The sequence below is a fragment of the Phascolarctos cinereus genome, unplaced genomic scaffold, assembly GCF_003287225.1.
Source record: "Phascolarctos cinereus isolate Bilbo 61053 unplaced genomic scaffold, phaCin_HiC Scaffold_5;HRSCAF=322, whole genome shotgun sequence".
NCBI classification, from domain to species: Eukaryota; Metazoa; Chordata; class Mammalia; order Diprotodontia; family Phascolarctidae; genus Phascolarctos; species Phascolarctos cinereus.
Window position 1 is genome coordinate 353,534,587 of NW_027555958.1, and position 27,440 is coordinate 353,562,026.

At 37.0% G+C, this 27,440-nt stretch overlaps 1 protein-coding gene across 2 annotated transcripts; it reads right to left on the reverse strand.

Annotated features, from left to right (window-relative positions):
• Window positions 1–1,659: 1,659 nt before the first annotated feature.
• SRP9 (signal recognition particle 9) lies at window positions 1,660–27,358 on the reverse strand. 2 transcript variants are annotated; one of them, XM_020982161.2, is made up of 3 exons: window positions 27,153–27,350; window positions 7,847–7,915; window positions 1,660–2,748 (listed from the first exon to the last, which is right to left on the reverse strand). In XM_020982161.2, the coding sequence occupies exons 1-3, from the start codon at window positions 27,222–27,224 to the stop codon at window positions 2,629–2,631; spliced, it is 261 nt and encodes an 86-aa protein (XP_020837820.1). In that variant the 5' UTR covers window positions 27,225–27,350; the 3' UTR covers window positions 1,660–2,628. The 2 variants fall into 2 exon arrangements, 1 of the variants encoding a protein (XP_020837820.1); XR_013487295.1 differs by lacking the exon at window positions 1,660–2,748 and adding an exon at window positions 23,128–24,308 and having other exon boundaries at window positions 27,153–27,358.
• Window positions 27,359–27,440: the final 82 nt, after the last annotated feature.

The window sequence follows — 27,440 nt, forward strand, 5'->3', positions numbered from 1 at the left end:
ATATAATTAAAGACTGCTGTTAAGTGCTAGGTTTTCTTAAAAGGGTAACAGAAGGTCTTATCAGCTATAAAACATTGCCAACATTGCCTCTAATGAATGACTAAGAAAAACATGAGCTGTGACTAATGCACTTAAGACAAAAAATTGGCAGGATAGGTGGGGGGGAGAGGAGGGAAATGCCATTTACATTCATGAATATATAGCCTTTAGTGGATTTTTGCTCCAAGGAGTATAAGAAAAAAATTGGAAGAAAAATGGAAATAAAAATGAAATTACTTGATTCTCCCATGTATTTATTTATACAGGTACCACAGGACCTTCTCAAAAGGGCTGCCTACAATACTGTGTCTAATATACCTGAGAGGATTCTGTGGCTATAGACATGGTTTTACTGAGGAAAAAACAAAGCATTAAAAATAAATAAATAAAAACCTTTCCAATAAAGAAGAAACTGCTCAGGTGAAGGGCATTGTGCTATTCAGAACAGATTAAAAACATTTTCACATCTTTTCTAATCTTCAAGATTAGAACTAATCTTGCTGTAAACTAATATTTGCTTTTTTTCAGTACTGCACAACTACAATGAAGAAGGAAAACTATTTAAAATAACATAAACTTAGTTTTAATCCTGTTAACCCAAGAATCTAATTGCTGAATTAAAGTTTATTATGTAATACATCTAATTTCAGGGGAAAAGGGAAGATAGGGTATAGATTAACACACTAATGCCTTTAAATTTTTTTCTTAAATTTAATGTGCTATCATGTAGAAAATAGCCAGTGTCTTCTACTGAAGTATGTGTCTATTACCACCTTGGGCTGCTTGGGGTACAAAAGAGACAAATGGTGCAATGGACCAATTTCTTTCACATAACATTTGCTAAGTTGTAAGAATGAAGTTTAAAAACAAAACTAAAGAGGACCCAAATAGCATCAAGAGTGAATCTGATAGTTTTATATTAATTTTAACCCTAGTAAAAGTATTATTCTGTATTATTTTAATGCAAGAAAATAATCTTGCCTATAACATGCAGGAAAAAACCCCAACATATAATATTTAGTACTGCGGGATGAGGACAAGGATATAAAAACACATACGTAAGTATTGTTCTAGTGGCATTACTTATCCTTTAGGCAAAATCGACTTTTAATTGATTTTTAAAAATCTGTAATTCCTGAAAAATAAAAGTTTCCAACAGAAACATTAAGATTTTTACATTGTTTTTTTCTTAATTTTTTTTATTTTTGCAGACTGCCAAAACTCAAATGGCTAATGGCACTTTACAATGCTGAAACAATAGCCAAGTTAAGTGTCTGACAAAAATATTTTAACGTGACATCTTTAAAGTTGAACCTTCATTCTGATGCTGGGCAATTATTTAAAAATTGAGGGTTTGGGGCTTTATTTTTTATTTTTTTGGGAGAGGGACAGAATACACCTGTGAATTTAATGGCATGGGGAGCTCCCTCTATACATAGCAGCATCTACTCTGTGACAGAGTCTCAGAGAGACATCAGAGGGCACCAAGACTTTAAATGGTGTACAAAGTAGGGAGATGGCCTGGGAGTCAGGAACACTGGTTTCAAATCCTGCCTCTGACACAGACTTGGCTGGGTGACCTTGGACAGGTGGCAACAATAGAGGTTACAAATACAAAAATTATCAATCCTCAGTGATTTACTTGTAGTTCATTAGCCATCACAATAGATAGTTACAAGAGCTATATCATTTTTAGCACCTCCGTTACTTCTAAGAAGTTAACAAAACCAGAAAAAAAGAGTATAAATAGGTTATACATAGCTATACTGTTCGATTCATCCTTAGCCCTCTGAGAAACTTTCTATAAGTAGACTAAGTATAACAGAGGCTTCTGTAATAACAATTTTCAGTCCTTTGGTGGATAGTGGTCACTCATATTCATTTATAAAAAAAATTTCTGATCACAGACAACTGGATTCAAAAGTTATGTTCTTATCTTGAATTATAAGTTCAATGAGATAATGGACTCTTTTAGGGTTAAAAACAGTATAAATCTGGAAAGCACATCCATATTTTAGGTATGGCTTCAAAGAAGATATATAACATTTCTACAAATAATTACCTTCATTATGATGCAAAATTAATTTCTGTTAGCATATCTTATGTTTATTGGTCAGAAATGTGTTTTATCAGACAAAATTATATCTGTAGAGAAATACATTCAATAAAAAGACCTTAAACTCTAAGTTAAAGATGAAAAACAAACTAAACAAACAATATTTAGCTTTCTTTAAAGGCCAGATGCATTTCACAGAATAAAGGTGGCCAATCTCTCCTCTTCAAATTAGTGGTACAAATTTACAAGAGATCATATTTACAAATTTTGCCCAACATCAAATAACCTGTAAAAACTTTTCAGCTTGTTTTAAATTTCAAAAATAAATAGAAGCTTTCAACTGAAAGCATATATATATTTATAGCTAGCTGAAGTTAGAATTTTTTTTAAGCTACACAGGAAAAAAATGCTCTCAGGCTTTTTAAAGGGCCCACTGAGTTATATAAAGCCTCTTCTGTCCCAACATTTTCTTGAATTCAAGTGATATTTTCTTCCTTAAAAACGTGACCACCAGAGCTTTCACTTCAAACTATTCAATCCGTTTCCATGGCAGCACTTCGGGATTCCTTAGCTACCATAAGTCGCATTAGCTGACTATGGAACTTCTCAATCTTTTTTACATCTTGGGCCTGGTCTGTCCTGTATACCAGACACTGCAAAACAAAACAAAAAGTAGAGATTAACAAAACATCAATTTGGAATGTGATTTCTTATCCTTTAATATTAGGTACTTACAACTTCCCCTTGAAAATGTAAGGTACTAACACTATATGAGATTCTGCCACTTATAATACTGCTATTCCTACTGAGGAAATATTAAGAGCTATGTACTTAAGCTTCCCCAAATTATAATCTATGCTCTCAATTCTTTTTCTTTAAATCTTGATCATCTTATAAAATTCTCAATGCCATTATAGCAAAAAAAGAGCAATCATATCCTAACACTTGAGAATACCTCCCTCAATGCTGTCCAGTTAAAAAAATTATTTAGATTTTGCTGTATCCAATGGAAAAAGGTCAATGCCCAGTTTTTCTTACCAAATCCATTAATGAGTCAGTAATGTTACCATGGGAGAAATCAGGTAAATTTTGTGACCCACTTTTCTTCTCTAAGAAATTAAGAATAGGACAAAATAACTAGAAGGTATTGGGTTCAAGCCCTAGGCCTGAGGTCAACCCAAGGCCTGAATTAAGGCAGATAAGTTGCCTATTCTACTATTTTGCCATTAGAAATTCCACAAGCTTCCTCAGGAGCCTGGATCCAGTATTTATTTCCCTGACAAAGAGTCCTAATTTTCCCTTACTATCAATTTCCTCTTATAAGTTTTCCTTTAATTAAGTTCATTTCTTTTTTTTTTTTTCATTATGGATAAAGAACTAGTTACTATTATAAGAAGTCCATCCCATATTGTATTAAGATTATCAAAACATTTCTTAGGTTTTTTCTCTTGTCCAAAATAAAAAATTCACCTTTACCTTCTGCTCAGAAAACTATTTTCTGACTCTCAGTAATTCTGAATGACCTCGTTTCCTTTGTAAGAGTAAAAACCGTGATAGGAGTGGGGAGCCTTAACTTAATTTCACCTGACCCACAAAGTGTTAGTCCCATGAATGTCTTAAGTGACAAAAAAAATTTTTTAATCTTTGGAAATCTGCTTTAAAAATTACAAGATGATACCATATACACTCAATTGGGTACAGAAATCTATCTTAACCTACAGGAAAACAGGGGGGAAGGGGATAAAAGAGTGGGGGGATGATAAAGGGGATGGCAGATTGGGGGATAGGGTAATCAGAAGCAAACACTTTTGAGGAAGGACAGGATCAAAAGAGAGAACAGAATAATGGGGGGGGCACGGAATAGGATGAAGGGAAATATAGTTAGTTTCCCACAACTTGACTACTATGGAAGTGTTTTGCATGACTACACATGTGTAACCTGTATTGAGTAGCTTGCCTTCTCAATGAAAGTGGGTAGGGAGGGAGGAGGGGAGAAACATTTGGAACCCAAAGTTTCAAAAAAAAATGTTAAAAATTGTTTTCACAAGCAACTGGGAAATAAGATATACAGGCAATGGGGTAGAGAAATCTGTCCTGCCCTGCAGGAAAATAGAAGGGGAAGGGGATGGGGGCAGAGATGGGGGGGTGATTGAAGAAAGGCGTATGTATTCAGAATGCCCCATTTTGGGGCAGGGAGAGAAAATTTGGCACTTAAAATCTTATGGAGGTGAATGTTGAAAACCAAAAATTAATTAATCAAAAATTAATTAATTAAAGAATTACCAGATGGAGGCATTATTCTATGAATGTAAAGGTCCTAGATACTGTATTCACTCCTTCCACATCCTTTCTCAAACTGGCCATAATATAAAATTTTAGCTCAAAACCAATTCATTGATCTGAGGTTATTCATCCAGCAACTTCCACCACATAGAACACGTTTGAGTATAGGGGCAACTAGCACAACCCTCATTAATAATGACTGTGGGCATTACTATGTTACAGCGTGATCTAACAAGATGATTATAATAATGATCCTTAGTCATCCCTTGATGTTATTGTCAGTATATTTTAAGAAGGCAGAGAAGCCTGTGATAGATTTTCAACAGATTTCTAACCAGAATGTTTCAAATCCCAGATCTACTGCTGAACAGCTTCTTATCTGTAAACTGAGTAGGTTGGATTAAATGATCTTTTAAGTTTTTTTCCAACCCTCAACTCTATATTCTTTTGAACATCCCAACCCTCCAACCTTCCACTCCTAAATAAGTGGTTCAACAGAAAAAAGGCTTGACACTTCTTCATGGACTCAATATAAGAAGAGTTCCCATGAGCCCTTGATCTTTTTTGTGTTATCCATCCCTTTGGCAGACTAGTGGAAACCTATGGATTCCCCCTTCTTGGCATGTTTTTAAATGCATAAAATAAAATATACAGAACTATAGAGTCAATTATATTGAAAAACAGTTATCAAAACAGTTTTGAAAAAGCTCTGGTTCAGACAATGCTGACTATACCAAGATTATTTTCAAGATGTTACAAGCCATGAACTCTGGTGCCTCTTAGTAACATCAAAACATTACCAACTCATTCAACTTTTGTTATAATATATCTCCTAAGTCTGTCATATTTTTTCTAACCAATCTCTCATGTCTATTTTGATTCCGTTCCTATTGAGTTTCATCCTGTTCCCAGAGAACAATTCTTGTCAATTAATCAAGATGCTGAATTTAATTTCTTTATTCTAAAGTGTATAGCAATTCCATTAAGTGCTATATGTAAACAATAAGCATATTATTATTTCCTTCGTTTAGGTCTCTTATACAAGTATTAAGTAACAGACTCTAGGACTAACCCTTTGGCCCACCACCTGATAGACCATACACTACTCTACCTATTGATGACCAAATGGTGTCATTCTATGTGGTTGTGCACATGCCTGGCAGGAACAGTTTCACAATTCTATCTTCTTCACTTTTTGAGAATGTCATCGAGGTACTATTGAACACTCTAATGAGGTACAAATTAAGTAAGTTATATTTATTGCTTCCCTCTTGTCTTCATAACCCAACATTCTAACCACAGAAGGAAATTAAAAACAGTGACTTAGGATTGTGCAATATTAAGCAATTTTTAAAGTACCCTGTAATTGCCATCAACTCCTGCTGACCAAGATATATTCAACTTTCTATATTGCATACATATATACTGCATAAGCAAGCACACGTGCACAAGAGTGCTCACGCATGCATGCATACGTGCGTGCGCGCACACACACACACACACACACACACACACACATACACACACACACACAGAGGATTATGACAGAAAAAGATCTTGGGACCACACAAGTCAACCACAAAAGCAAGACATTGGAATGCACAAATGAGAGTTTAGAATGACATGTAGAACTGAAAGAAATTATTCAATCTGGAAATGAAAGGCTTCAATAACAGCCATTACATATACAAAACACCACACAAGGAACTATCTGTTGGCCACTAAATCCAGAACAAAAGGAAATAGGTTTAAGTTGGATGTAGTTATTAGTAGATTTATAAGTGAGAATTGCATAAGAGTAAGAACCACTAGACAATGCATAGATTTTTATTATGCATAGATTTTTCACTGTCAGGGTCCTTTTAGGGAGATAGATTAGATATTTTTGGTTCTTTTAAATAAACAAAACCAAAACAGCATTTACATAGCACTTTTGGATTTACAAAGTGCTTTACAAATATTATCTCATTTAATTCCCACAATAATCCTATAAGATAGGTATTATTATTATCCTCTTTTTACAAATGAAGAAACTGAGGCAGAAAGAGATTAAGTGACTTGATTAGGGCCACAAAGCTAATAACTTTATCTGAAGCTGAATATGAACTTAGATCTTCCTGACTCCAAGTCAGGCACCCTATCCACTATAACAAATAGCTGCCCCAATTTGCAATACATTCCTCTGTGAATAGTTTTTAAAGTTCACTGAGAACATTAAACAGGAAAAATTCATCCTACCAAGCATGTCTTACCACATGAAACAACACATTTTCAATAAAAATCTTTTCTATATATAATACTTATATCTATAGTAGCCCTCTAGATTACTGAGATATTACATTATCATTATTAGGGGGAAAAGGTACTGCCTTTAAAGATTAAACTGTCTATATATTAATTATTTCCATGTCCATGTTCTAATTCTTATTACAGAACATATTTTTCATTCTGCTACTTATGTATCCTTGGGCTAAACATAACCTTTCATTTTCTTATCAGTAAAAAGAGATCAAAAAAGGACTTATCCAAGCTCTAAAATTCTATGCTTCCTCTTTAAGAGATGGAGCTCTTTGTTCTACAACAAATTAATCGCAAGTAACCATCAAGATTTTCTTTACATTAATATTCAAGGTTCTAATATATTCCACTTCTTGCTTTAAGGAAGTGAATCCTCCACCCCAATTTAACAGCCTGTTCTCCAAAGAGCTGATATAATCATTAAAAATACAAAACTTTGGGCATCACTGAGAAAGCATTATAAACACGAAATGTATGGTAACACACAACCAAGATAACATTAACAATAACTGAAAACTTCTAGGGGATAAGTTAGTCCCTAAGCAGAGGTTTTTAACCTTTTTTGTACCATGGACCCTTCACTTTGGTAGTCTAATGAAATCTATGGATATCATCTTAGAAGGTTTTGTTGCCTACATTCACAGTTGAAGGAAATGCTAAATTTCAGTTGGAGGTTAAAGATGTAATTTTTTTTTCCCCACCCAAATTCACAGACCACCTGAAATCTATCTAAAAGGACTATGGGACTTCAGGTTAAGAACCTCTATCATAGAGGTTAGAGAGTTCTAAGTAAGTAGAGATAAAAACCTGGTATCTGCTTCCTAACTAAATAATCTAATCCCTGTTATATGTTCTAATTACGGTGCTGCCACAGATTCTGTTCTATTTATTCTAGTGTACTTTGAGGTCTGGCTTCTACATTCCCTTACATGAAGATGGTCAAAAGACAGCAATTACTAGCATGAACGTGGCATGCTATAATAAAGAAGCAAGTTGAATTACTTTTCCAACACCCCATAAAAAAATTTCTGGAACAATGTTCTGAACTTGGAACAGAGAACAAAACAAACATCTTTACAGAGTAATTTGCATAAAGTCTATGATTAATTCTTAACAAACGGTTAACCCAGGAAACTCAAACTTGCACAATGAATAAAAATGTATACTTACAACTAAATCATCTGTTACTTTGATACACAGATTCCCATCTGAGTGCCTATATTTGAGAACCACACGTGCCTGAAACAATACAATTTTAGAAACAGTGAAGACAGTTGATTTTTTTTAATGAATTTAGCTATAATAAAACAGATCTTAAACATTATCTTTGGTACCTACTTATCACTCATAATCTCCCCTTCTCACTAAAACCAAACCATCTAAAAACGTATACTTTTTAGTAGAAACACCACCTTTTCTTATTTTAAGTAGATTTATATAATGCTGGTATCCAAATATAGCAGCTTTTTGGGGGGGTTATTTTTATTACCATAAAGACAAAAATTTTTACTGGAACAGGGAATCAAGTTTGAACTGAAAACAGACCTAACATTGCTGTGCTTTCCTAAGATTAGTGCTAATGAATGACATGGGAAATACAAAGTTTTTAAGCGGAGGATAGGTTCAGATGTCATTCTTAACCAATTCCTCCCAATTTAATGGTTGTGTGCCACATCCAAGCTCTTCTCACATTTTGCACAGCAAAGAAATAAAAAGCCAGAGATATAAATCAATTAATCAACAGCCATCCTTACTCTCATTCAGTTCTTTTAAATAAATGTTTACAGCTCTCACTCTTCCAGATTAAAGTCCCACCTAGATGATCCATCATGGCCTCAAAGTGACCCCAAATTACCCAACGGATAAATCAACTGAGCATAAATTCTGGTACACCCAAGTGGAAAGGCTTTATATGAACCCAATAATAGCCTGTATTTTTGAAGGAAAGGCTAGCTTAATTTGCAGAAGACCATTCCCAAAATGATGGCTATAAAATGAAATTTTTAAAATCAAGTTAACTAATGAACATCCTCTACCAAGGTGGAATGAGGTCATGATCCATGCCAGTGACAGTTAATAATCCTACCAAGAAACATTACTGATCTTCTGAAGTTGAAACTTTTCATTTTCTCCCATTATATATTTTATAAAATGTTAATGGAATTGTTATATTTGTATACCTATTCATGGTAATATTGTTCAATATAGTTAAGTTCTTTGAGAATTTGGATTATGCTTGCCTTAGTAAAAAATGGCATAGGTACATATATTTTAACTGAATATTATTTAACAGGTAACTGAAGCAACTATTTGGCTAGATGTTGTAACAAGCATTTATTAAACACCTACTGTATGCCAGGCACTGTGGTAAACTCCAGGGATACAAAAAAGAGAAAAATTAGCCCTGCTCATTCTAATGGGAGAGAAAACATGCAAACTATGTATATAAAGGATAAATTGGAGATAATCAATCGACAGAAAAGCACAAGATTAAGAGGGATCTGGAAAAGTTTACTGCAGAAGATGGGGCTTTAGCTGAGACTTGAAGGAAGCCAAGGAAGTTAAGAAGAGATGACCGAGAACTCTAGATATGGGAGACAACCAGTGAAAATGTCTAGAGCCAGAAATGGAGTATCTCATTCAAGGAAAAGCAGCAAGTAGGCCAATGTCCCAAAGAGTATGTGAGGGTTGTGGGGGTGTGAGAAGTAAGAAGACTAGAAAGGTAGGAAGGGGCCACATAATGGGTGGACCAATCAGAAGATTTTATACTCAATCCTGAAGACAATAGGGAGCCACTGGAGTTGACCTGAATGAGGGTAGAATTGTGAATACTTAAACCTGTGTTTTAGGAAGATCAATTTGACAGCCTGGAGTGGGAAGAGACTTGAGGCAGGGACCAAATCAATAGGCTACTGCAAAAATCCAATTGTGAGGTGATGAGGGCCTGAACCAGGGTGGTGACAGAATCAGAGGAGAGAGGAGAATACACATGAGAAACGTTTCAAAGGTAGAATCGATAGGAGTTGGCAATTAACTGGATGAGGGAGGAGGGTGAGATTGAAGAATGGAGAATCACACCTAGGTTGTAAGCCTGGCTGACTGGGAGGAGAAACAGGAAAGTTAGGAAGAGGGGAGGGTTTGGGAACTTGGGGAAGATAAGGAGTTCTATTTTGGACATGTTGAGTTTTATAAATCAGTTCAAAACATTCACTAGGCGGTTGGAAACACAAGACTAGAAGTCAGCAGAGAAGTTAGGGCTGGACAAATAAATTTGAGAATTATAAGCATAGAGACAATAGTTGGAACCCTGGGAGCTAATGGTACCACAAAGGAGAAGAGAAGAGCAGAGCACAGCCTAGGACAGAATCCATGGTGAAGAGACATGACCTGGATGAAGATCCAGTAAGTAGCAATACTTCTCAGAAAAGTAGGAAATCCAAGAGACAGCAATCTCACAAAAACCTAGAGAGAAGAGAATATCAAGGAGAAGAGGGTGATCCACAGTGTCAAAGGCTGCAGAAGGGTCAAGAAAGATAAAGATTGAGAAAAGGTCCCTTGACTTGGCAATTATGACATCATTGGTAAATGGAGAGAGTAGTAACTCCTCAGAACATGCACAATAAGCTTAGGCAATACATGAATTTTTCCAAGCAGGTAAAGCTGAAATTGGAGACAGGTCAGAAGGCTATTTCTAATACATATCCACATCAACCTAATACTGATCTTTAGGCTGGCTGTACTACAAGATGTACAATGTCAGTATATTATTTCCAAAATGAAAAAACATTCAAAATCATAATTTTCAAGAAAATTCCCAGAAGAAAAAAAAATCACTACTATGAACTCTCCCACTCATTACAGCTGACCTGCTGCTCTGTCTACTAAACACAAACATCAAAAAGAATGGAATAACTTCACTAATTTTACAGCCTACCAAAACCAATTCAAGTATGACATTCACATTTAAAGGACCCCTTTATATTTTATATATTACATTTTCTAAAGAAAACAGCTAGTGTCACATTAAGTCTATTATGTAATATATAATACTTATCGCATCAGAATTTTGAGAACTATAACCTCCAAGATTAACAACGATTTCTTTATTGCTAAATCCAGGACCCTTTTCTTAGTCCTCATCTTTCTTATCTCTTCTTTATTATTTAACACTAATCATCAATTATCTTCCTGAACACTCTCTCCTCCCAGGGTTTTCCTGATGCTGCTCTCTTCCTGGTTCTCCCCTCCTATCTGTGCAACTGCTTCTCAGCCTCTTTTGTTTTAGCATGCATTCCATGTCCCTCATCAGTAAACCTACCTCAGTTCTTTGTCCTTAGACCCTTCTTTCTTTTCTCTCCAGATATTCTTTTTTTGTTCATGTCATCAGCAACCATGAACTCAATGTGAAGTCTATAAATGACTCTCAAATTTACATATCCTGAGTTTACCTCCACATCTCACATCCATCTCAATCTCTCTACTCAGATCACCAATATCCTAGCGCAGGCCTTAGTTCTGATCACTTCTGACCTAACTGGTCTCCTTATTTCTATTTTCTCCTTTCCAATCCATCACCCATAGATAGGGCTGTCAAACTGAAACACAGTTCTGATTGTCATTCCTCCTCACGAGGCTTCAGTGTCTCCCTATTGTGCTTTAGAATAAAATGCAGGCTCGTGTCTTCTTTCACAACATGACTAATGTGGTATTGTTTTGTGTAATTGAACATGTATAACTCATACCACATTGCTTACTATCTCAGGGAGGGGGGAAGTGAGAGAAAAAGAAAATTTGAAACCTCTAAATTTTTAAACCTCCAAAATGTTAAATATGATTGCACATGTATAACCTATTATCAGATTGCTTGTCTTGGGGAAGGGGGAGGAAGAAAAATTTGGAACTCAAAATCTTATTTAAGAAATGAAAGGAAAAAAATGCTAGGGGCAGCTAGATGGGACAGTAGATAAAGCTCTGGCCTTGGAGTCAGGAGGACCTGAGTTCAAATCCAGCCTCAGATACTTGACACTTACTAAATGTGTGACCCTGGGCAAGTAGCTTAACCCCACTGCCTCATCAAAAAGAAAAAAAATGCTAGGGACGCAGTAGAAAAAGTACCCTCCCTGGAGTCAGGAGGACCTGAGTTTAAATCTGGCTTCAGACCAGACACTTGACACAAGCTGTGTGACCCTGGGCAAGTCACTTAACCCCAATTGCCTAAACAACAACAACAACAAAAGAATACTGAAAACTATCTTTACACGTAATTTGAAAAAAAAATACTATTCACACACAAAAAAATTAAAGTGTTTTGCAAACCTAAAAAAAAAGAAAATGAATGTTAAAAATTGTCTTTACTTGTAACCAGAAGAAAATAAAATATTTTAAAATAAGAATAAAATACACAAACCCCTCTATTTGGTATATAGAGCCCTTCACAATCAATATACACTCTTTCCAAACAACTGTATGTTACACCTTATGTTCCAACCATATCACCCTACTTGATATTCCTTGTACTGTTTATTCCGTCCTCCACCTCATGCCTTTCTTTGCAATGGCTGCCTGGAATGCTCCACTTCCTCATCTCTTCTGCCTCTTGCAATCTCGAGCTCCATTCAAGAGAGTTCAAACATCACCTACAAAAAGCGTTTCCTGATCTTTGCTGTATTTACTTTTTTATCTTTGCATATAGTGTATGCATGTTGTTCCATACTTTCTCTCTCAGATGCTGGCTCTTGAGCCCAGGGATTATTTGCCCCTCTCTCTTTGTACCCCAGTGTTTGGCATGAGGTGGGTGCTTAATAAATTTTTGTTGAATTGAATTAAACCTCTTAACTTAGGGAAAGGACAGAGACTGTCCTATTTTCCAAGGAACCACATACATGACAATAGGGAGTGTAGATACCATACTCGGCCTACCACCATCACACTTAGACAGGTTTTCACTAGTTCTCATCCCATCACAGGGTAATGAAATATGTGTACATGTGAAAAGACACACACACACACACACACACACACACACACACACACACACACACGTTTAATCAAAGCCCCAACTCATTCTTCAGAGCACTGTGCCAAGAAGACAGTAGGAGTGGTAATGTAATTTCATAAAAGACTAACTCAACTTTAATACAATGCTAAGGAATGTTTTCAAGTCTTTGTGAGGTAAAACAAATACAATTTGCAAGTACACTTTTACATACATATGAAGTCTTGTCTTGATAAGACATTTATCACTCTAACATCTTCAACTTCATTCCTCTATATCCAATCTAATGCTAAGTGTAATGCTTTTAACACAGTATAGTTAAGTGATCAAACTATAATTTAGATTTTGGCATGTGGCTCTAAAACGAAGCGTTTCCTACAGGAGTTCAGGATGAGCTCCACTGGTAAGGGTTAATATTCCTTGCTTTAAGCACTGCAGCAGTGCTAGTCCCATGCTTTGACTGCTTTAAATTGTTCTACATTCAGTGAGCTGTTTTTAAATTACTTAGCATCTACAAGTCAGTAACAGAATCTTTTAAAATGTATGTTACTCCAACAAAAAAAGTATAAATTGGTCTCAATGTGGATACAATAACTTTTGTAGCAATCCTAATGACTAAATTTTAAAAAATTAAGAGTATTAGAAGCTCTACATTCCTTTTTCTCCAAAGAGTGATAGCAGAAAAAGTAAGCCTTCTATGTAATTAGCACAAATACTAGCTGGAAAGCAAGAGGAGGGAAAGGAAGTAAAGAAGCAATACAGGTTAAGCACCTGAGATCTTTTAAGTGGTAAAACTATGATTTACACATGTGTTTAACACGTACTAAGTGTAAGACACTGTGCTGACGTCAAAAGACACAAGGCAAAAGGGAAACATTTCCTACTCCCTGGAGGTACTAAGCTTTTTAAAAATTTACTTAAAAATTTCCAAAACATTACACATTGTTGTTCAGTCTTACCCTATCTTTATGATCCCATTTGGCAAAGGTACTGAAATGGTTTGCCATTTCCTTCTCCAGCTCATTTTACAGATGAGGAAACTGAAGTAAACGGGTTAAGTGACTTGTCCAGAGTCACACAGCTAGGAAGTGTCTGAGGCCAGATTTGAACTCAGGGAGATAAGTCTTACAGTATTCTGTTACATTCATATATTACAACTCGTTCAGCCATTCTCCAGCTGATGGGCAACCTTCAATTTCCAATTCTTTGCCTCCACAAAAAGAGGCACTAGAAATATTTTTGTACATGTCAAAGTCAAAAGAATGAAAAAGTAGAAAATGTGAAATATCTCATTGGAAAAACAACTGACTGGAAAATAGACTGAAGAGAGATAATTTAAGAATTACTGGACTACCTGAATACCATGAAGTTGTGGGGATGCTCATCAATTGGGAAATGGCTGAACAAGCTGTGGTGTATTACTGTGCTTTAAGAAATGATGAGGGGAAAAAAAAGAAATGATGAGAGATTGGATATGGAAATCTATCTTACCCTACAGGAAAATAGGGGGCGAAGGAGACAAGAAAGCAAGGAAATGACAGAGTGGAGGGCAGATTGGGGAAGGGAGTAATCAGAAGCAAACACTTCTAAGGAGGAACAGGGTCAAAAGAGAAAACAATAAATGGGGGGGGCGGAATAGGATTAAGGGAAATATACTTAGTTTTTCACAACATGACTACTATGGAAGTGTTTTGCATGACTACACACGTATAACCTGTATTGAATTGCTTGCCTTCTCAATGAGGAAGGGAGAAAATTTGGAATCCAAAGTTTTAAAAACAAATGTTAAAAAACTGTTTTCACAAACTGGGAAATAAGATATACAGAAATCTATGCTGCCCTACAGGAAAATTGAAGGGGAAGGAGATAAGAGAAGGGGGGGAGAGATAGAAGGGAGGGCATATTAGGGGAAGGGATATTCAGAATGCATGCCAACTTGAGGTGGGGGGAGGGACGAGATGGGGAAAAAATTTTGAACTCAAAATCTTGTGGAAGTGAATGCTGAAAACCAAAAATAAATAAACAAATAAGAAATGATGAGGGGAGTGGTTTTAGAAAACACCTATATGAAGACCTACATGAACTGATGCAAAGTGAAGTGAGAAAAGCTGGGAGATCATCAAGCATAGTAACAGTAAAGTTGTAATGATGATCAATTGTGAAAGACTTGGGTACTCTGATTGATAGAATGATCCAAGACAATTCCAAAGGGCTCATGATGAAAAAATGCTTTGTTGTTATTCAGTCATGTTCAACTCTTCACGACCCCATGGACCATATAACACTAGGTTCTTCTATCATCCACTATCTCCTGAAGTCTGTCCAAGCTAGTATTCATTGTTTCCATGACACTATCTATCCAACTTATTCTCTGTCGTCCTCCTCTCCTTTTGCCTTCAATCTTTCCCAACATCAGGGTCTTTTCCAGTAAGTCCTGTCTTCTTATTATGTGGCCAAAGTATTCACACTTCGGCTTCAGTATTTGACCTTCCAATGAACAGTCTGAATTAATGCCTTAAAATATTGACTTGATCTCCTTAGGGTACAGGGGACTCTTAAGTCTCCAGCACCATAATTTAAAAGTGTCAATTTGGAGGTGCTCAGCTTTTCTTACAGTCTGGGCTCTCAAAGCCATACACTGCTACTGGAAAAATCATACCTTTTAACTATATAGACCTTTGTTGGCAAGCCAGTGCCTCTGCTTTTTAGTAAGCTGTCTAGATTTGCCATAGCTTTCCTTCCAAGGAGCAAGCATCTTTTAATTTCACAGTTGCCGCTGCCATCTGCAGCAATCTTTGAGTCCAAGAATATAAAAATTTGCCACTGCTTTCATGTCTTTTCCCCTCTATTTGCCAAAAAGTGAGGGGCCTAGTTGCTATGACCATAGTTTTTTTTGATGTTAAGCTTCAAGCCAGCTTTTATACTCTCCTCTCTCGCTCTCATCAAGGGGCTTCTTAATTTCTCTTCACTTTCTGCCATCAGAATGGTATCATCTGCACATCTGAGATTGTTATTATTTCTCCCCACAACCTTACTTCCCAGTTTTTGATTCATCCAATCTGACATTTCAAATGAATGTAAAGACATAAGTATAATATATAAGTATATATATGTAGGTATGTGTATATATGTAAAAAATGCTACCTACCTTCAAAGAGAGAACTTAGGAACTCTGAGTGCAAACTGAAGTATAAATTTTTTTTTTTTGCTTTTTAGGGAGGCAATTGGGGTTAAGCGACTTGCCCAGGGTCACACAGCTAGTAAGTGTTAAGTGTCTGAGGCTGGATTTGAATTCAGGTCCTCCTGACTCCAAGGCCAGAATTCTATTCACTGCACCACCTAGCTGCCCACAAAGTATAACTTTCTCTGGTTTTTTTGCCTTTTTTTTTTTTTTTGCAATATGGCTAATACGGAAATATGTTTTGCATTATTTCACACACATAACTGATATCAGTGTTGTCTTCTTGGTGGGTGAGGGAGAGGAAGGAGGGAGAGAATCTGGAACTCAAAATTTTTAAAAAATAGTCAAAAAATAAATTTGGGAAGGGAAAAAAGAATTAACAGCTTGGAATAACGGGTACAAAAATCTTACAAAAGAAAATAACTCCTTGAAAATTAGAATTGATCAAAGAGAATCTAATAACTGCATGAAATATCAAGAAATATTAAAACAAACTCAAAAGACTGAAAAAAAAAGAAAATGTGAGGTATCACATACCAAAAATAATTATCTGGAAAACAGACTGAGGAGAGAAAGATCATTGGACTAGGGGCAGCCAGGTGGTGTAGTGGATGGAACACCAGCCCTGGAGTCAGAAGGATCTGAGTTCAAATGTGGCCTAGACACACAACACTTACTAGCTGTGTGACTCTGGGCAAGTCACTTAACCCCAACTACCTCACCAAAAAACAAAAACAAAAAAATCATCGGACTATTTGAACTCCATGGTCCTAAAAAGAGCCTGGATATCATATTTCAAGAAATCATAAAAGAAAACTGGGAATTTTGTAGAATCCGAGGGCAAAGAAGAAAATAAAACATCTACTAGTCAACTTCCTGAAAGAAACCCCAAAATAAAAACTCCTAGGAACTCCCATTCAAATACCAAGAAGCCATAGTCAGGGTCACACAAGACTTAGCCACCACTATAAAGGAGAGAAGAACCTAGAATAAAATATTCCACAAAGCCAAAGAGCTAGGCTTACAATCAATAAAAACTTGCCTAGCAAAACTAAGTATAATGCTACAGGGAAAAAAATTTGACCTTTGATGCAAAATAGAGAACTTTCAAGTATTCCTGATGAAAATACCAGAACTGAGTAAAAACTTTGACATACATGCATAGGAGTTAAGAAAAGCATAAAAAGGTAACCATTCACAAGCAATCACAAGGAACTAAACAAAGTTAAAATGCTTACATTCTTTTACGGCAAAATGATATATGTATCCTCTCAGAACTTTTATCATAATCGGGGGTCACTGAGGGAATCTAGACAGAGAAGCTGGAAGTGACTCAGGTATGTCCTGATTAAAAGAAAATGGAAAGGGTGGGAAAGTGAAATATACTGGTAAAGGCTTAGGTAAGTTAGAGGAAGAATAGGTAAAGTTATCTAACATAAATGAAGTGCATAAACAGAAGTCAATACAATACTGAGGAGAATGTGGGGGGGAAGTAGGCAACATGAACTTCACTTTCATCCAGAAGTGGTCTAAAAAGAGTAGAATATATATAACTACAGCTGGGTAGAGAAACACATTTCACTCAAAAAGGTAACAATAGGGAAAGGGACAGAAAAAGAGAGAGCAGATTATGGAAGGGATTAGACTGAATCAAAACAATCTCTAAAAGACAGGGTGGGGGGAAAGGAAGGAAAAATACAATAGGATGGAGGAAAATGTACCAATAACAATCATAACTGTGAATGTGAATGGGATGAATTCACTCATAAAACAAAAGAGGGTAGTAGAAAATAGAATCCAATAGTATGTTGATTACAAGAAACACATTTTAATCAAAAAAATATAGTTAAAATAAGAGGCTGGAGCAGAATCTATTATACTTCAACTGAAATAAAAAAAGTAGGCACAACAGGTATGAACGTAGATAAAACAACAGTAAAAACAAACCTACTTAAAAGAGATAATAAACAAGGAAACTACACTTTGCTACAAGGTACCATAAACAATAAATTAATACCAATAATAAAAATATACGACTCAATGGCATACTGCCTGAATTCTTTTGTGTGTATGTCTGAATTCTTAAAGGAAAAGTTGAATGAGTTAAAGTGAGACAAATAATACTGAGGCCTCAATTTTTTCTTCAAACCTAGATATGATACATCTAACCAAAAGAATAAGCAAAAGAGATAAATGACTTGCATATAACTCCAGAAAAGTCAGGTATAAAAGACCTCTGGAGCATACCAAATGGGAAAAGAAAGGAGTATACACCCCTATTTCTCAGTGATGCATGTATCTTCACCAAAATTAACCACATGTTAGGACAGAGAAATTCCATAAACAAATACAGAAAAGCAAAAATTAAATACCACTTTTACCTACCACAATGCAATAAAAACTACATTCAATAAAAAGGCTTTTTAATAAAGATTAAAAATTAACTGGAAACTAAATAACTTAATCTTTAAAAAATGGATGGGTCATAAAACAAATCATAGAAACAATAATGTCATTTAAGAAATGACAAAAATGAGATACCATACCAAAATTAGGTGAAAATTTGTATTTCTAAACCCTTTCATCAATAAGAATAAGAACAAACTGGATGTGCAACTAAAAATACCTAGAAGCCCAACATATAAACACCCACCAATGTAAAAATCCTGAAAAACCAAAGGAGACAGTAACAAAAATGGAAGGGGAAAAAAAAGCACTGAATTAATAAATAAAACTAGGAGCTTGTTGGGTTTTTTTTTTTGAGAAATAAAAAAAACAAGAGAACAGATAAAGCGTTAGCTATCTTGATTAAAACAAAAACAAACTGACAATATCAAAAAATGAAAAAGGTGAATTCACAACCAGTGATGAACTAAAACAAATTAGGAGCTATTTTACCAAACTTTATGTTGACAATCTAAATTAAATGGATGACCATTTACAAAAATATAAATTGTCCAGATTAACAGAACAGAAAGAGTATTTAAATAATTCTAGAAAAAGGAATTGACTAGGGAGAAGCTAGGTGGAGCAGTGGACAGAGAACCAGCACTGGCCCCGGAGTCAGGAGGACCTGAATTCAAATCCAGCCTCAGACACATAACACTCACTAGCTGTGCGACTCTAGGCAAGTCACTTAACCTCATTGCCTAGCAAAAAGAAAAAGAAAAAAAAAGAAAAAGGAATCGAACAAGTTATACATGTAAGGTCATAAGCTAGCTACACCTGAACTAATGTGGAAGGGCAACAAAACTCGAACTGCTAGCTAGAATGCTTACCTCGATGTGTAGCTTCTCAAGTCCTATATCCCCAATAATAACGTATATATCATCATCTGTTTGCTCCTTAGGTTTTTGTAAATGCCAAGTGCCAGACTGAGCATGAGACTCCCAATGAAGTTCCCCTAGCCCCAGCACTGTCTACACTCAGAATTCATATGGAGAATTCAAGAGGAAAGTGGTAAGTCTTTAAAACAGAGGCTCTGTTGTTCCCTCTGAGGGACAAGACTCATGACCACTCCCTTCTTTGCGTAGGTCTCACAAACCTATAAAACTGGTAGAAAGCCACCACAGATACTACAACCCCCTCCAGGGACTCCTGACAGGGATTACACAAAGTACACCTAACTCAACAGAAAAAAAGTCATGGGGCACTAAAACAAATAAGTGCTTATTAACATATGATTAAAAATGATTATGAAGTAGAAATAGTTTGTTGCAGTCTGAGCTTCAACAGATTTGAGCAAAAAGGTCAATATCAACACCAAACTAGAGGGATATTGGTAATTACCAACAGCCACAAATTGACCTTTTTAAATAACAGAAAAGATATCAAAAGAGAAGTTTCCACAAAAATTAAATCAATATGTTACAAGGAGACCCAAAAAGCTGAAATGAGACATACGGCAACCAAAGACAATAATGACTTAAGAGTATAAATTCATTTGGAAAACCAAGAGCCAGCATTATCTGTAATGGGGATAAGCTAGAGACCATTTCAATAAGATCAAGGGTAAAACAAGTATTAACATTACTATTCAATATTATGCTAGAAATGTTAGCTACAACAATAAGGGAAAACAAATGAAATAAGCAGAGGCAAAGAGAAAATAAATTATCATTTTTTAAGAAAACATAAGGAAAAAAGGAAGATCATAAACAGTACCAGGAACATGCAAATGATCAATTTTGTGATTTCCTCAGGTCAGCCCAAAACTATAGCCTGAGACACATAAATTAAGTGACTTTCCCCAGGCTAATAAAGATAAGCATCTAAGGCAGGATTAGAATCCAGGTCATCTAGTCCAGCAGTCTATACACACTGCATTGTGAAGCCACATAAAAAGCAAAGAGTAGTAGAGGCAAAAACTCTTAGGAACCACAAGTCACCAACAAATCACCAACAGGAACACTTATGAGAAAACTGGAAGAACAAATTGAAGAAAAATGGAATAAATTTGCAAGCATTTTTATAATGAATTATTTTCATAATTTATTGCAATGGAATAACTATGTTTCTACTCTAACACCTTAGTCATTGATATGCTATATGAGGAAGAGAAATGTCATTTATAAAAACAAAATAAAAGCAACTTGAATGGGCTACGTATACAAACCATATTAGACACAACAATTTTAGAAAGATTGAAGGATTTTTTAAAAAATACTAATAACAAACCAAACAACTGAAATCAATGACATAATATTACTCCTGAAAAACATGATTTCTTCCTAAAGTGCAGGTACAACTATGTTACCCGCTACTGAACAAACCCCAATGGTTCCATATTGTTTCTAAAATTAGCTCCAGATTCCTACTTGGCATTTAAAGGCCTTCCCAATCTGGACCTAACCTTATAAATATATTAACTTTCTTCACACACTCTACAGTCAAGCCAAAATGGCCCATGCATAATTTAAGATAAGAAAAAATTCCTTAATAAATCACAGAAACGGCTATTCAATGATCCTTTGACAAAATCAAGGAAAGCATGAAATAAGGAAAATGTATGTTCACCCAAGGTCTTCACTTCTATCATGAAAAATGTCCTCGGTGAAGTCCAAATGGATGAAGTGCTCCCTTATAGAAAGTAAGGTTCTCTGGATACTCTTGTTCAAAGAATTACATCAAGTAATAAGTAATTATATCAAGCCCCAAAACACTATAGGACCTCATCAATGAAATTAATGACCACTCAAAAGAGATCAGTCTAACAACTTCTCCATGAAAAAATAAATGAATGAAGAATACCTACTGCCCAAATAAGCAGCTAGTTGGGAGGAATCTATGAATTAATGCAACAGTGCACCTGTCAGTTTGTTTTTGTTTTAATCAAGACAGCTAATGCTTTATCTGTTCTCTTGTTTTTTTTATTTCTCAAAAAAAAAATGGAACAAACTGAGTGAAGAAATTAACAGGAGGAAAACAGCACAGCAGGTTAGACTGCATTTGGGAAACTACAGCATAGACATTATTTAATGATACCAAGCTACTCTCCCAAAATAAAAATCAGTCATCTGATGATCGTTGAAGCTGTGTGGCTGAGTTCTGCCAGGGAGAAAGAATATAAATAGAAGACTACCAAGGACTGAGCACTGGACAATATTCTTAGGGAATAAGAAGAAAATATAACAAAGGGAACAGAAGTAGTTGGAGATGCAGGTAGAGAACTAGGAAAGAACGATGACACAAAGAACAAGGAGAATTTTTGAAACTTTTCTTCAAAACAACTTATTTAACACTTATATTCAAATGTCTGTATATCCTCAAGTTTATCAGCTTTATTTATATCTTAGATTATAGAACAGGACAGCATGTCTATATTTCTCTTTATGTGATACCTGGTACAGTGTCATTTGCAAATAGGTATTTAATAAAAGTTTTTATTAAAACTCTCAAGGCTCTTAGGCTAAAACTTAGGGAAGATGTATCAAATAATCAAACCATAAAGGTAACAAATGTTGATGCAATTGCACATTACTACACTCCCTACACCTACACTTTCTCAAGTTTGCTCCCTTACCTCTCAAATTATCATACCTTATCTACTGAACTGTTTCTTCTACTTGGAAAACAAAACTAATTGATGTGAAAGTGAGTGGTGGCACAGTGTATAGAACACCAGCCCCGGAGTCAGGAGGACCTGAGTTCAAATGTGACCTCTGACACACAACATTCACTAGCAGTGTGACTCTGGGCAAGTCACTTAACCACAATTGCCTCACGGAAAAAAAAAGTGAACACTTTTTTTTATTTTTACATATAAATTTATTTTTAGTTTTCAACATTTACTTCCACAAGATTTTGAGTTCCAAATTTTCACCCCATCTTGCCCCTCCTCCCACCCCAAGATGGCACGTATTCTGAATACCCCTTCCCCTAGTCTGTCCTCTCTTCTCTTCTATCTCTCCGCACCTTCTCTTATTCCTTTCCCTTTCTATTTTCCTGTAGGGCAGGATAGACTTCTGTACCCCATTTCCTGTATTTCTTATTTCTCAGCTGCATGTGAAAACATTTTTTTTAAACATGTGTTTTTAAAACTTTGAGTTCCAAATTTTCTCCCTTCCTCCCTCCTTACCCACCCTCACTGAAAAGGCAAGCAACTCAATATAGGTTACACATATGCAGTTATGCAAAACACTTCCATAGTAGACATGTTGTGAAAAACTAACTCTATTTCCCTTAATCCTATCCTGCCCCCCCCTATTCTATTCTTTCTTTTGACCCTGTCCCTCCTCAGGAGTATTTGCTTCTAATTACCCCCTTTCCCAATCTGCCCTCCTTTCTATCATCCCCCTCTTCTTTTCTCCTCCTATTTTCCTGTAGGGTAAGACAGATTTCCATACCCAATTGAATGTGTATGTTATTCCCTCCTTAAGCCAAATTCTAGGAGATTAAGATTCACTCCTTCCCTCTCACCTTCCTCCATTTCCCCTCCACTGTAAGACCCTTTTCTGTTTTTTTGAGATAATTTACCCCGTTCTACCTCTCCCTTTCTTCTTCTCCTAGTATAATCCTCTCTCATCCCTTAATTTTATTCTCCAGATATGACCCCTTAATCTTCAACTCACCCTGTGCCATCTATCTATCTATCTATCTATCTATCTATCTATCTATCTATCTATCTATCACATCTGTCTACATACATATAGTTTTTTCCCTCCAACTACCCTAATACTGACAAAGGTCTCATGAGTTATAAATATCATCTTTCCATGCAGGAATGTAAACAGTTCAACCTTAATAAGTCTCTTATGATTTCTCTTTCCTGTTTACCTCTTCATGTTCCACTTGAGTCTTGTATTTGAAAGTCAAATTTTCTATTCAGCTCTGGTCTTTTCATCAAGAATGCTTGAAAGTCCTCTATTTCACTGAATGGCCATTTTTTCCCCTGAAGGATTATACTCAGTTTTGCTGGGTAGGTGATTCTTGGTTATAGTCCTATCACCTTTGCCCTCCGGAATATTATATTCCATGCCCTGCAGTCCTTTAATGCAGAAGCTGCTAAATCTTGTGTTATCCTGATTGTGTTTCCACAATACTTGAATTTTTTCTTTCTGGCAGCTTGTAATATTTTCTCCTTGACCTGGGAACTCTGGAATTTGGCTACAATATTCCTGGGAGTTTTCCTTTGGTGATCTCTTTCAGGAGGCAATCAGTAGATTCTTTCAATTTCTATTCTGCCCTTTGGTTCTAAAATATAAGGGCAATTTTCCTTGATGATTTCTTGAAAGATGATGCATAGGCTCTTTTTTCTTGTTGACACAGGATGTCTTCTGTTCTGCTCCAGCCCTGGGTGGGCAAAGTCCTTAGTTTGGCATTGATCTAAGCCAACCACTCCTGCTTTGGGTCCTGGGGAATGGGCCCAGAGAGGGGGTAGTTAGAGGCAGCTTTATAGTTCTGGAGTAGGGGGCTAGGCTGCCTCCTCCCCAGCTGCTATCTTCCCAGGGCCAGGATACTCCCTGCCCCTTTCTGCTCAGTAGACAAAGGTCTCCTGGGAGGCATAAACCACATAGAGGAAACCATCTTCACCCTTCTCCTGCTCGTAGATCTCCCGAGATGGGTGTGGAGATGCTCACCATGCTGTGCTAATTCACCAGCAGGAAGAAGACCTGAGTGGGGTTAAGTTGGAGCCTGCAGAGGATGATAACTCATGTTGACATGGTCAGGGACCAGGAACTTGGTCTTGTCCAAGACAGGCAGCTGTTTTTCCCCTTTGTATCGCTCAATGATCACCAGCATCTTACTGCGGTGCTGCTCGCGGATGTGCTGCACTTCCTTGCATCTGTCGGTGAAGCTTCGCCACTGCTTGAAGGGCTGATTGGAGGGCATTGCACCGGGGTCCTGGGTCGGGGTAGGGTGGGAAGTTCAGGGCCAGGAATCTGGGTGTCGCCACTGCTGCTCCGGGTTCTCTGCTGCGCACACTCGGGCTCATTCTGGTTCTCAAACTCGAGCAGCTGTTGCCCAGAGGAGATGGTAACTGAGTTCAAGCGAATACATTTTTAAAAGTAACTATTAACACCCCTCCTCTCAATACTATCATTTCTTAGTCTCCCAAATGCTAATAAAAAACCCAGGAGACTCAGAAACAAGCTAAAAACAGCCCCGATTTTAGACCCAAAGTCCACTAGTCTCAAGAAATAACTTCTACTCTGTAGATAATCCTGGGTCTTTATAATGGCTGTAGACATTTTAACATCACACCATGTCATGTGCAAAGTAAAGCTAACTAAACTCTGGTGCCAGGTCATTATTTGTTTCCAGTTTTATCCCAAACTACGGAAGCAACAGAAACCACTTTGTTTTTCCTGACTATAGCCAGACAGCATTTACTGTCTTAGTAACCTGAAAAGATAATGCCCCCAGGCCTAGCCAATTTCATTCAGAAGGAACAACATTATATTTCTTGGGTACTAAAGAGACTTGAGTTCTATTCCCAAAAGAAATGGGCTATTGGCAGCCAAAGCTACACTCCAGCTCCTAGGAAGCCCAGAAAGTATTTTTCTACATACGCTCAAGTCCCCTCTTTGAGCCATTCCAAATTATTATTGCAGGGTATTAGAAACAAAATTTGGAATCTCTACCTGTGAATGGGAACCAATTCCATAATGTAGTATGCTGTGTTCTCATTCTTCCTTTTGTTTTAAAATCAAACCAAACCAAAACCTACCACCTTTCCAGCTTTTGAATTTGGAGGATAGCTCTTAGACCCTAAACAAATTTGCCCAGCTCTCTATAAACACCCTCAAACATACCAATCAATTAGTATTTATTATGTATGGTTCAGTCATTTGTACTTCAGTAAACACTATCTCAGAGCCAGTTAGGTGGCATAGTGGATAAAGCGCCAGGCCTGGAGTCAGGAATAATTTATTTTCCTTAACTCAAATCTGACCTCAGACACTTACTAGCTCTGTGACCCTGGGCAAGTCACTTAGCCCTGCTTGCCTCAGCTTCCTCATCTGTAAAATGATTTGGAAAAGAAAGTGGCAAACTATTCTAGTATCTTTGCTAAGAAATGGGGTCACAAAGACTCAGACATGACTGAGCGCGTGCTTGCACGCACATGCACGCACACACATTATCTCAAACAAAATATTAAAGCACTTAAAATACTTTAAAATATTATATATTAGTTATCAACATTCCTTGTTTAGAAATTTTAAGTTATTAGAACTTCTCCAATAAAGTTCTGCTCCAATGTCTCTTCCTGTAGGTGGTAACCCTGGGTTCTAGAAGGTTGTGTGCCACGGAGTACAAGTACTAGTAGATAATGGCAAAATAAAAGATCATCAAATTCCACCTGCAACAAGACTTTCTATCTTTAGTTTTAGGACTGACCTAGCTAAATTCAGAAAAGTTTATCAATAAAAAGGCTGGTCACTAAGTGATGAATTATTTTGACTACAGCAGCTAATCAAATTGTCCACAGAGAACTGCAAGTGATCTTCAAAGGTGGAGACAATAATGTGCTACCTAAAAAATGTACTACCTAAAAGGAAATCCACATCTGGAAAATGTGCTTCCTACATAAAAAGAATGAATTAATTGATCTTTCGCAATACTGAAATAGTATTATTAGAACCTAACTCATTAAGCTTAAATTTATTCTGAATAATTTTTTTTTCTTGCATAGAAACTATACTCTTAAAAAAGAGAAGAGAGGGAAGACTGGAATGTCAAATTCCCATCACCATCAAATGAAACTAGTCTTGACGACCTCTTGCTGTTTGTACTTCCTTCTCCAAGAGGACCATGACATCAAGAGATGATGCCATGACTTCCAAGTGAATTGGATTTAAGTGAGGCAGGGCTGTGCAAAGTCACCAGCCTCACTTTCTCCTCTGGAGCCATCTGGATCCAGTGGAAAGATATATATATCAGAAGGATGAGAGAGGGATGGCCCAGGATGCAGTGGGAGGCCATGGCCTTTTTAAGCTAAGGTCTTTAACAGGTCTCAGTTCGACAGAGGCAGCACCAATTCAGTGATTAGGACTAAATTAAAAAATGAGACAAAGAATGGCCTCTTTAAAAAATAAATAAATAAATCTGGGAGGGGAAGACACTCAGGGATTCTGGCCAAAACAGGAACATTTCTTATTTACAATCACTGTGAACAAATCAGGGCCCAAAGAGTGACCGAGTAGGGCTTGGTCTGGGACCAGAGTGATTTGGGGTTAAGGCTGGAGATGATCTCCTAGAACCCTTTCAACTGTAAATCATGTGATTCCAATCTGATTTTCCTGACTAGTTCAATTACTAACACTTATTAAGGTCAGTTGCTAGGCTTCTGAGAGGGATGCAAAGATTAAAATGAAACGGTTTTCCCTGAAGTAGCTTACTTACTTATTCTACTTGGGTACGCAGATAAGCACATAAAAGACCATTTGGGGAGAAATATAGCACCCACAAGAGGTGACACAGAACAGGAATATGCTTTGCCCAGGAGATGCCCCCGAGTTGTGCCTTCTGAAGGCTCATTTCGTACACTGTGCCCAGGCCTACAGAGGCAGTCTTGAAGGGCTGCGAGATATGTCTCTGGCTCTACCAACAGGAAGGGCTCCCACATCTAACGAATTGGTGGATGCGGGGCGAGGAAGGAGGACCGAACTACTGGAAGATAGACCCAAAATTAAGTAAAACCTTGTTACCGACAACAGACTTTGGGAAATAAATGCGCTCGGCCCCTGAAGGGAGTGGGGAGTGGGTGGTGGGGCTGGGGTAGGCCGCCCACCAGCATCTTCTTGAGCTGCACGGCAGAAGAGCCTTGGAGGGATGCCGCGGCAGTGGGCTCACATTACCTTCATGGGATCGGCGAGGTAGAGCTTCTCGGCCGCGCGGCTGAATTCCTCCCAGGTCTGGTATTGTGGCATAGTGGGACCGGAGCGGCACGAGTAAGAAGAAAAAAGCCAACACTCTCGAAAGCCGCTCAGCCGAGTCAGCGATTCCCCTCACAGACACTCCGCGGCAAGATGGCGACGCCACCTCTCAGTATTGGCCAGTACCAATGGACGGTGACGGAATGGGTTTGTCCAATCAAAAGGCATCATGTAAGGGGGTGGTGGTGGTGGAGAGTCACGTGTTTATAT

What these genes read in the sequence shown, in the direction of transcription:
- SRP9 (XM_020982161.2), bottom strand. Translation starts at nt 27,224, where the DNA reads ATGCCACAATACCAGACCTGGGAGGAATTCAGCCGCGCGGCCGAGAAG. An exon ending in ACCTCGCCGATCCCATGAAG is followed by an intron (nt 7,916 to 27,152) that starts GTAATGTGAGCC and finishes GTATTGTTTCAG; the next exon opens with GCACGTGTGGTTCTCAAATA. An exon ending in AAGTAACAGATGATTTAGTT is followed by an intron (nt 2,749 to 7,846) that starts GTAAGTATACAT and finishes TTTGTTTTGCAG; the next exon opens with TGTCTGGTATACAGGACAGA.